Source organism: Varanus komodoensis, unplaced genomic scaffold (assembly GCF_004798865.1).
Source record: "Varanus komodoensis strain SLA01 unplaced genomic scaffold, ASM479886v1 scaffold1, whole genome shotgun sequence".
Lineage (NCBI taxonomy): Eukaryota > Metazoa > Chordata > Lepidosauria > Squamata > Varanidae > Varanus > Varanus komodoensis.
Genome location: NW_025335268.1, coordinates 117,923,001 through 117,934,934, shown reverse-complemented (window position 1 = coordinate 117,934,934; position 11,934 = coordinate 117,923,001). Strand labels below are relative to the sequence as shown.

General features: G+C 40.1%; 1 protein-coding gene across 1 annotated transcript in view; it reads left to right on the top strand.

The window, feature by feature from the left end:
• RNF220 (ring finger protein 220) overlaps positions 1–11,934 on the top strand; it is a 364,723-nt gene that overhangs the window by 330,737 nt on the left and 22,052 nt on the right. Inside the window, exon 12 of the mRNA XM_044431684.1 lies at positions 7,176–7,273. Coding sequence (XP_044287619.1) covers positions 7,176–7,273 — 98 coding nt within the window. The remainder of the gene's footprint in view (positions 1–7,175; positions 7,274–11,934) is intronic.

Here is an 11,934-nt window from a genome sequence, read left to right as displayed (position 1 = left end):
CATCAGCCTTTCAGAACCCAAAACCCACTGTGCACCCTGATAGATGTACAAGATGGGGCCAGATTTTAATTATTCTGCATTACATTTTGTTTTAATTTGCACTATATTCAATCCAACCATATTAGTCCAGTCCCTTTCTTTCTCCTTTTCTCATCTCATCATTCTGTCTCTTCCTCTTGCAGTTATAAAGATTCCATTATAATCCTGAACAGACTTAGCTCTACAATGAAGTCCACTGGAGCATTTGACACTTGCAGCCACCTGGATGAGCAGCCACGTTGTTGATATGGCCCTGCTAGGGAATGGTAGGGCTTAAAGAGAGTTCAGTGAATTGGATCAAACAAGATTGATTAAAGAATCATGAAATCTAGCAAGCAATGAGTTAAATAAGTCTAGTCAGTAAACTTTATTGACTGCAAGCCTTGGCTAGGAAGCATGAGTCAGGTCATCAGTCTATCTAGGTCAGTATTGCCTACACTGCCTTGTAGGAACTATTTGCAGCCCTACCTAAAGATGCCAAGGATTGTGCCTGGGACCTCTTGTTTCCAGACTATATGCTTGCTTTAAGCCTTCATGTAAAGTGTTTCTTCTCTCATTGGACCTGCTTAGCTTCATCAGCCTCTTCTCTCACTTCGAGTCCTTTTAGCATTGCTGACCTCTGAATCTTAGCGGTGTTGCTCAGCTAAACTAGCCCACCTGTGTGCACACTACAAAAACTACTACTCCTCAAATGCATTCCTGAAGCCATGTAGCTTGGTGCCATCTTGAAATCAAGGCTTTTCCAGGGTTAAGAAGCCAGCCTCTTAATTCACAGTGCCAATGTTCAATTTTGCTTTCTGCCACCAAACTAGATTGCAGGCCAAGAAAAGAGTCTGGGTTAGTGCCCCACTGGGTCACCTCCCATTTGTTTTCCTCAATTTTGTGTTGTCATAAATTCATTCCAGCCCGTTGTGCTTGATCAGTTTATCTCTGTTGGGGCAGGGAGCCCTGCTAGCATGATATATGACATGAAACATTGTAGCCAGCCTCTCCATGAATCACTCCAGCTGTTTGTTGTCAGCATGAAAAGCAAACAGGCCAGGGCTGCCGAGTGTTGACTAGGATGAGCTCAGGATAGGGAGAGACATGACGTATGAATGTTTATTTAATAATTCTCTAATATTTCCAGTGGAGTGTGGCTATGCCTTCTGAGGTTGCGGGGGAAAAGGGGGGCGGTTGAAGGGGAAACTCTAATCTGTCAGGGTGGGTCATAAATCAGGCAGACAAGATCATTAATCAGGAATGGAGCAAAACTAGAGGGAGGTGGGATTCGGGCTGCCATTCCCAGGAGCAAAGGAGCATGCTCTTCTTTTCCATAAAACAAATCTCATTTGGGATGCAACTCCAACTATGGCACTTACATAAGAGCAAAGCCAGGGCACTGGGCCAGTTAAGCAAGCATGTGCACCACCTTTGTCATAAGCCTTGGCAATTTGAGCTTCTCAAGCATTAAATCCCTTTATAATTATCTTCTTTATGTAACTCTTCGTGCTCCTCATGGTTGATTGGGCAAGATGCTTGTTTAGTTTAGAAAAAGGATTTTAAAGGAGTGAGGTTTCTATGTGAGTATGTACTTGTGCACACACAGACACTTTTTTATTTTCTCAAGTCCTTTGCAAAGGTTAAAGGTAGCTGTATTCTAATTATCTGTGAAGTTGTGCAGTCTAGAACTTGTACTCTAGAATTTGGCTTTTTAAGCAAAAGAAATTTGCATAACTTTACATAAAAATCGAATCCTATTTCTTCTGTTTATGTATATGGAAACAACTAATGCTTGCAAGAGATCACTTCAATTCAGGTGCCTGTCTGCTTAGATGCAAATAGGCATCTCATGAACCAATAGTGGTCCCTGTTCATTCAGCAGAGAGTGTCAGCCTACACACTTCTCTCTATTAAATGATGCCAGAACTGTTCCAGGTGAAACAGATTATTGGTTTAATATGTAAATTCTGCTGGAAGCACAAAAACTAAAGGAAACACAATTGAAGGAGAAAAATAAATGTGTAGAGTCCCCAGCCTCCTTTTGAATTTTCCCATGGCCTAAACCGTGGATGCAACAAGTATGACCATGGTCTGCATAAAGCCCCTAAGTAATTTCTAGTGGCTTGCAGATCCCCCCCCCCCCCCCGCAACACTTCCAATCACTTGCTTATCTTCAATCTTTGGTAAGTGATTGGAGATGGAAGAGGGTCCAATCTCTTGTCTCTCCTCAAACAGAGATGTTAATTCAGCTGCTTCTGGATTGCTGATTCAACATAGCATGCTCTTAGCTAAAGCAGAGATCAGGTTGATGGGGAATGCAGATGGTCATAGCAGCCTTCTCCCTCCTGTTTCAAAACAGTTCCAAGTATTTCTGTTTATATCGGAAAGTCCCTGTTCCCTTCTTGAATATGTGGGCTGCTTTTGGCCAGAGTTTAACTGTTCAGCACTAGGTAAAACAACAATAAGCAATTCATAAATTTGTACATTCTCTCACACTAAAGATGTTTGAATGTATTATATGAGGGAGCATATATACACATATTGGTATCTTGTACATGGTTTAACTTCCTGTAAATTCAGGCAATTATTCACAATTTAAGAAAAAAAATATTATTGCCCAAATCAGGTTCAAAGATTTTGCTCCTGTTTCTTTTCATGATTTAAAAACTCTATTCAAAAATCTTTATTCATGTTCCAACCTGAATATTTTAACATAATACAGTACTACTGAACTGTAGGGCAGCTGGTATGAGAGGCTAAAAATTTTACCAAATCTTTTCTTGAGCTGTGGTCAGTAGATTCAACTACTTTGGGAGCACTTTCACTCCATACCCTGGGGTGGGTAGACAAACAGGTGATCACAAGAAATGATGCTATTTCCTTGACCAGTGCCCTGGCACTTGGTTATTAGTTCCTCATTTTTATTTAGGCATTAAGATAGAGAAATTGGGCTGACCTGGGTAGTGGTGCAAAAGTTACCTGTAGATCATAATTCTGAATTTGGTTTGGAAATCTATTGAGGTACTTCCCAACAGTAGATTCTTACACTTACCCATGGTGTCATAATATCCCCAAGGGCATCTTCCACAATTACTACAGATATATCTGTCGGGATATGGTAATCAGCTGTTGGAGTTTAGATTAGTATCACGGTCTGACTAGATGAGTAGTTTAAAGCAGTTAGGAAGAATACAGGCAGAGGTGCACAGGCACTAAAAATAGAATAGTGTGATGTTACTAGTGACAACATTCCTTAGCGCCCCCCCCAATATCCCAGGTCATTTTCTGGATTGAAGCTATGTTTTAATTTTATTTTATTGCTGCTAACTGAAGACTCCTCAGTTCTACCATGCAAGTGCAAGCATGTTCAGGAAGCCTTATTTAAGTACTGCCTAGTGAACCCTCTCTCCAACCCCACTACCCAGACATTCTGTGGGTCTTTTGGCGTTATTCAGGCAAATGAATCCCCTTTGAAAACAAGTTTAATTGCCAGAAAGGGCCCTACATTCTTAGCTCCTCTTCTCCAAACACATTGTGAACCCCTTTAAGGAAGCTGTCATTCAGGTATCTTTCTGTCCCTTTTCTCAGTTATTTCAAAGTTTCAGCAATACTGTTAACTTTAATTTGTAGAGTTGCTCCTTGCAAGTGAAAATCGATGGGGGGCTATCACAGTGTGAAATTCGACTGTCAATCTTGAGCTTATGGAGTGAGTAAGACATCTTAGAAGGGGGGAAAAATCACAGTCTGTGCAGTGCTCAGCTGGGCTATTTCAAAGAGAAGGAAAGGCTGATGGGCCGTTAGAGAGTATTTCAGTTAGATGGATGATGATTCTCTGTGAAATACTGGTGTTAGCCCACAGGTGAAGGAAGCCAAAGCTTAAAAATACAACTAATTCCCCCTGAAGATCTGAATTGCACTTTGGGAACTTGAGTTGTACCCATACAAGAATAAAACCTGACCTTAAAAGTTATTTCTCTAAGTAGTATCCAGTAACACATTCTTCATTTAAATGTGCAGTGTTTCAAACATTGCTCTTGCTCTTTGGAGCAAATATTTTTCCCATGAAACATAGAAAGGGTCTAGCAATAGCTGCTTCTGTATATGAATTGTGAGCGCTTTATATGACAGCTACATAAGAGTGTATGCTGAATTTTACATCTTAGGTTAGTCTCTGTTAGCTGCACTGGGGCTACTTCAAAGTGTCGGTGCTCTACATCCATTGCACACTATAAAGGAGTTGGATTAAACTAGCAAGTCAAGATTGAAAGTGCAGGGTATGTTGTGGCCTTGGCCTTTTTGAACAAACCATAATATAAGCCAACTACAGTTTGTTGAAAACCTATGATTGGATGAATCCAGATGCTTCCAGTCTCCTCATAGCCGTGCCAGTAGAAAAGTATGTAGGGGGAGCATATGTATACTTTGCTTGCTCACATACCTCTAAACTGTGTTTTAGTGTTGCTTCCAAACTCAGTCTAAATCACTAGGCTCAGCACAAATATGCCTGCAGTATCCCAGTTCAATTATGTATGTAGAGATCTTAAACAAAAAGGATAAGTGGTGGTTGGAGTCCTGTTGAGTCTTCCTCTTGTAGCACAGCTTTTTACTCTGATTTTCCTCTATTCCATATATCAGGGTAAGATTTTCTCTCTTACCCCTGCATAAAATGAGTGTAAAATGGCACTTTTTGAATTTTGGAGAAAATGTTTAGGATAAATGTAGGGGATGAAAATATGCTAAGATACTATTTTAGTAAAGTGGTGTTAATTTATTAGCAAATAAGGTCATGGAGGTAAACATGTTTATTTTCATACTTGGCTTCTCATGTTTAAGTCTGCTGCAGTTGCCAGCATAATTGTTACTTCAAGTATTGTTATATTTTTACTATGTTTTTGCCTTGAATGGATCAAATGTTGTAAACTGTCCTGAGACGTTGTCGTAAAGGACGGCGTATAAATGTTTTAAACAAATAAATAAATGTCACACCATATGATAGTTTAGCATAACAGCAGCCTCAGCACAGCTGCAAGGAGGACTTCAAAAATGGTTGCTTCAATTTTTGCTTTACCATAGCTTGTCACATTGTTCAAAGAAACAAGCTCTGATTAATCTTAGCTGTACTTCATTTGAATGAAGCCAACTTGGGAGACACACCAGCTAGTGTATCAAACATGTTAGTACCTTCAATATCATTGATGACGAGTAGCACAAGTTCTCATCACCACCACCCCATTTTTGTATTATTTTATCCATTTTGGTTTGGAGTGCTTAACCTCAGACCCATGGGCCAAACTGAGCCTTCAAGTTCTAAGTTGGCCCTCTAGGTTAGCTCAGAGGGCCATGTTCCCTTCACCTGGCCTCTCTGCTTCACTTGGCCCATCCTGTTTTACCCAGCTGCTCACTGTTTGTTTTCACATATTTTGTATGTTCTTTTCTCAATTCCAGAAGGTTGAAACTGCTCTCCTAAGGTTTTGTTACAGGCTGTGAGGACTTTAAGATATTATATGTGGGTATTTCGGTCTTCCTCTGTGTCTTTGGCTCTACTCACGACTAGAATGCATTCTTTGAGTGCTTCCCTAAAATTGAATTCAGCCCTGAAACTGATCATACCTCTCATGTAGATTAACTGTTTTAGAGGCTCAGTATGCCCCTGCTGCAGAAGTTCATATAATGTTTTCTTATTTTTGTAGTGATGAACACTAGCAATGCTGGCCTCTCTCCCTACTGTATCAATGCCCTCGGATTTTGTGTATTATATTAATATATAGTAGTATATTTAATACTGTAAAGTATCTCCAGTAACACAGAACATGTCTCACCTACTTCTCAGAAAGGATTGAGTGAAGAACATGAGTAAGGCTTTCAGGTGAACTAAAGGATGCTCTACAATCCACAAGTGAGGATAGGCTCTTCTCAACAACTGCTTGCCAAATTTGGTGTTAGCTGTTTCCCAGCTATCATGTAGAGGTGCATAACTGCTCAAATTATGATTTAGAATGTTAGTACATACTCAATCTTTTTTCACCCTCCTTCTAAAATAAAGTATTTCCCAGTGGCTAATAGATATCCACATCCCTGCAGATAATTCTAATCATACTGACTTGGAGTCTTCTTACTGTTTTCATTGATTGTTGGTGCCATCTGTCTGCAGTTTGATCGGGACTGGGATGTGAGTCCCGGAGGCAGAGAAGGCTGGATGCCAACTTTTGAACTGGCTCTCTGCTTCTGCAGAGACATTCTTGGGCTCCATGTCAGCAGAGGGAAGGGGCGTGAAAGCAGCATAATGAATTCTTCTGTAGGAAAATTCGCTGGGGAATCTTTACCAGGTCCTAGTTAAATGCAGCTTAGAATGCTTTCTTATGACAGTAAGCTTTCCTTCCATGCCACTGTGATAGAGCATGCAAGTGTAAGAAAAATAATTCCTTTGTGGTTAGAGCTGCACAACACTTTTGCTTTGCATGAAGATTAAATTAGTCAACAGATAACTCCAAACTTGGCAAGCAGCTGGTTGCATTAACAAGTTGTGCAAGCAAGTATAAAATAGAGGCACTAGCGACACAGAGGGCCTCTGCTTTGCAGATACGCACCCTTGCATGTAACCTCTTCCAAATTTTCAGCTGAGAACATGGAAATTAGGTGATGGAACACTGCATTATTCATAACTTGGCAACCAGGAGCTAGGGCATGTTGCCAGAATAAGCCACCCACTCTAATTACAGGTGAACTGAGTTCTTAATATATTTTGCTACAAAAACCGAACATTAATCAAGATGGGAGAATATTCTTCCTAGAGAACGATCTGTTGGAATCCTTGCCAGTTCCTCAAAAGAAGCAGCATTCCTTCACAGAATTCCAAGTCAGCCTTTTTCACAGAGGCTGGTCTACAAAAATGCACAGAGGAAGACTTTTCTACATCTGGAGCAGAAAAGCCAGGTCCTGCATTAGAAACAAGTAATCAGGGCTTTTTGTCATCCTATGTCAAGTCTGTATTACTAGAACTCTGCCAATTCTGGGTCCCCTGTGCCAGCCATTTTATGCAGTGTGACTGGAGCTGTCCCCATGCTATTTTTTCTGCCATTTAATAGCATAGATTATGATCTTCCTTGCCAAGTTTCTGGATAGTCCCTTTCTGAGACTAGTCAGTTTGACACCAGCCTCTGTTTCCAAAACCTCTTTCAGTTCCAAGTCACTTAAAAATTGGTCACATACTTCTGTATTCTCTGATCCTGGACAGAACTAGCATGCCAGAAAGGTAAGGAAGCATTCTCTTTCATATCCTTGTTAGATTGCTTTTAAGTCTCCTTCCTAACATGAAACTAATGAGTAGCTAGCTGTCTTTGAGAGCAGAGATGAATATCTACTGGTTAGACTGGCTGGTGGTAATGTTTCAGTAAGTGGCACAGGTTGCTCAAACCATCTGAGTTGTATATGCCTTGTATTGCTGCTGCCTGAAGTGCAACAACAGTCCTTCTGTATTCTGAGAATTAACCAATTGTACTTGTTGTGGAAGATCATCGAAAAATTCAAATTTGTGTTGGCTGGTAGGGATCAGCTAGTGTAAACATGAGAGCCTTCATCTTGTGGCCAGACAACTTCAGCATTGGCTGCACTGTCTGCCAGATGTAGGGATGATAGGATGAAAGTCTCCTTTTTCGTATCTTGCTGCTACCAGTTCTTGGTGCTGCAAGCATTTTCATGCCTTGATCGCCAATATTTGAGAATTGTTCATCCTCTTGCATCAAAGCCAGTGTTGTCATTATATTTTATTTCAGTTTTGTCTTTCATTGTTCTGAAACTAATCTTCACATATTTTCTGTGCATACTCGGGTTTCTTACATAATTGTAAACTCAAACTTTGCATGTTCTTGCTAGTAAATACTGGATATGTGTAATTCCATCCATATATACACCAATACATTTTATGTGGTATGCCAGAAAATGAGTGGAGTCCTTGAAATGAATGGGAGCATGAAACAGCTGGCTTCAGGATCTGTAAAATAGACTGGCAGGTTCTCTGTGAGGGGAAAGGGGAGCAATCACATGTCTTTGGTAATAGATGCAAAAGCAGCTTCCAGGCAATACTCCAGATAGCAATGATGCTGTAAGTGGGAAAAGAATCACATTTTCCCAGTAACAAGATATTGCACTTTTAATGCTGAGTACATGTGCATCAAAAGTGTTTGAAATAATTACCCATCCCATAGAACAAATGGCATGCAGAGAAGGAGAGCAGGTATTTCACAAATATTGCTAATCAATTGGTGCATTAGAGGTAAATGTGGGGTTGATGGGGGAGGATTGGAAACTCAGAAAGTGAAAAGAGCCAGTGTGGTGTAGTGGTTAAGAGCATGGGACTGGGACTCAGACGACCTGGGCCATTGAGCCAACTGGGTGACTTTGGGCCAGTCACAGTCTTGCAGCCCAACCTACCTCACAGAGTTGTTGTGGGGATAAGATGGAGGAGGAGGAGGATGTAAGCTGCCTTGAGCCCTTTGTAGGAAAAAGGCAAGATACAGATCCAAAAATAATAAATAAATAAATAAAATCTATTCCCTAGCCACTGTAAGCTCTGGGCAGAGCTATAGTTTTAAGGTGTTTGACAGATGATGGGACTGGTCACTTGACACACAAGCCAAGCATGAGTTTTTTTTAACTTACAAGAAGATGTGGTATGTGTGGCTGCCATTTTGTATATGCAGCTTCTACTTAGAGTTAGTCATGTAGTATGAACTTGGAAAGCATGAGTTATGTGAGGATTAAACAACCATGGTCTCTGTTAGTGTTGTTTAAACTTTGCATAGGCCATGCTTGCAGGGTTCACATAACAGAACCCCCAAGCAGGATTTGTGTATGCAACTTGATGCCTACAGCATATTATCTGAAGACATTCTGCCTTGATATGTTATTACCGAAAGAAAAATGTGAGGGCTAGAAACTTAGTTTTTACCATTTAAATTTGAAGACAGTTTCATAATAACTGCTGTGAACTACCAAGAGAGCTTCAGCTATTGGGCAACATAGAAATATAATAAAAATTCCTCATAATATTGAATGTGTTATTTCGGAATATTAATACAAAACAAAAGTGGATTTAGAAATTGTATACATACAGCTTTACAATGGAATTACAGATGTGAGAATGTTCACTGGATTCAGCACACCCTTTCCCGCACCTTCATACTGATGTAGAACATTCTGGTTGAAGTGACCCCTGGTAATATAGCTCTGTACTGCTATTATTTTACTGTTACTATTACTTGTATCTTGAGAAACCATAAAGCAACCAGTAGAATGTTTAAATATCACAGTGCTTGGTGTGAACGAACTAAAGTAGGAATGGGACAGTTTCAGTCAAAAAAATGTGAAATGTTTTACTTAGCAAATAAGAACCACAGAAAAAAACAGTGGCTTTGGTACTGAGGCAAGATGTAGTACAGGTAGTAAGGGGTTGTAATTCAAAGGCTGGACAAGTCATATTTGTTATAGTCACAGCCAACCCTTTGGTTTTCAAGTTAGTTTACATAAGCCTCCTCTCCTTTTCAACCTTTTCCTCACAGCAACAGCCTTGTGAGGTAGGTTGGGCTGAGAATGTGTGATTGGCCCAAAGTCATCCAGTTGGCTCCATGGCTAAATGAAGACTAGAACCCACCTCTCTTCCCAGATCATACCAGTCAGAATTCCCAAAATACCTTTCAACATAACAGCCCTTCAAGTTCTAACAGGTATTGAATAAGACAAAATAAAAAACTTCAGTGCAAGCATTTGAGAGGAAATTAATAACACACCAAAACAAGACATGCTGATAATCATAGTATTTCCACTGCCAAAACAATACCAGCATCTGAATGTGGTAGTAACCATAAACAGTCAATTTAAAAAATCAGAGCAAAATTGAAAATGATCACTAACAGAAGCATTGTGTTAAAATACAACTTAAATAACATTATTGAGGAATTTAAAAGCAGATTTGCATTACTGAACTCAACTGATCATGAACCAGAAGAACCATGAACAGAAACCAGAGCTGTTACTGGGAAAGAATGCAAAAAGACCATTCCTGCAGAAAGCTGGGGGGGGGGTGGAATCATAGATGGATGACAGATGACGCATAATTGCAATGGTTAGGCCGGAAGCAGAAGGTGACAGAAATAAATGCAATTTTTCAGCAACTATCATATTGTGACAAAAAAAAAAAAAAAACTATTTCCATGATCAGTGCAAAGAAATAGAAGAGACCAATACAAGAGGAAAAACGAGATGTCTTCTAGAAATCAAAAGGAAATTTCAAACCTAGATTTGGAATCCTAAAAGACAAATAAGGGAACATAAATATCTGTCCAGAATAAAAAAGAAGAATATTCCAAAGAACTATACAGAAGAGTTTAATGAATGACAGACTTCAAAGCAGAATCCTGTGATGAAGAACCTGCCATATTAGAAAGTAAAGTGAAAGCTGCTCTGAAAGCACCTGGAAGAGATAGGATACCAATAGAATTATTCCAAACTGTAGAAAATGAATCAGTCCAAATCATAATGAAATATATCAACAAATACAGAAAACAATGATGTCCCATAGACTGGAAATGTTCAATATTTCAATATACATTCAAGTCCCCAAGAAGGGAGATGCAAAAGAGTGTATCAACCATAGGACCATTGCATTAATCTCCCACACAAGCAATTTGGCACTCAAAGAATACTAGCTATTTGGAGCAAGAAAGGCCGCACATCCAAGCTGTATTCTGAAAAGGAAGAGGCACTAGTGATCATTCCCCAGAGAGGTCTGCATGGCGCCATCGTTATTAGTTTTTTGGCACCAGGCTAAGACCTTTTTATTTAAAACTTATTTTAATTGCTTAATTATTGTATTTATTAGGATTTTAAAATTTTTAGCCAAGAATGCACCCGGGGGTTTTAAATGTTGTTGTTTTTTCTTCTTTTAATTATTATATTATTAATATTTATGTATGTTTTATGTATTCTTTGTGAGCCGCCCCAAGGCTTTGTTGTGATGGGGGCAGCATAGAAATGTTATAAATAAATAAATAAATAAATAAATAAATAAATAAATAAATAAATAAATCGTGAGTATATGTTGGCTACTGGAGTGCACCAAAGAATTTTAGAAAAAGAGTAGTCTTTTTTATAGATGACAGCAAAGCCTTTAACTGTGTGGAACATGAGAAACCCTGGATGAACCTAAAACAAATGGAGTGTACAGAACATTTTGGAGTACTTTCATTCAAAGGGACAACATAAGTCAGAGATGACTTGATGGCACATAACAAAAGTGTATAGCAGGGGTCCAGGCCGCAGGCCAGAAAGATGGTGCCGGCAGTGTGCATGGGCTGGTGAGGGGTCTGGCGAGGTGAGGTGTGGGCGTGGCAAGGGGAGGGGGAAGAGCAAGCGGGCGCACATGCGACAAGGGGAGGCGCAGCAAGGGGGGCCACACACCGCAAGGCGGGTACACAAAGCAGCAGCTTGCTCAGTTGGAGATTGTTTTCTCCGAGTGAGCAAACCGCTGCCTCCCCACACGCAGGGCGAGGTGGGTGATGGCGGGCATGTGCGGCGGGTCCAAATGGGCATGGCGGGCCGGATCTGGCCCCCAGGCCATAGTTTGAAGACCCATGGTGTATAGGCATGGAACCTTGACAATGAAGAAAGGAGGAAGATCAGTGTGTTCAAACCATGGTGCTAGAGGAGAGCTTTACAAATACCCTGGACCAATAGAAAGGCAAACAAGTGTATTCTAGGGCAAATTACACCAGAGAGAAGCAAATAGGACAAAACTGAAGCTGTTGTACTTTAGGTGTATCATAAGAAGGCAAGACTCACAAAAGAAGACAACAATTCTAGGGAAAGTTTAAGTTAGAAGGAAGACCAACTGAGACATAACAGTTCCTTAATGGAAGC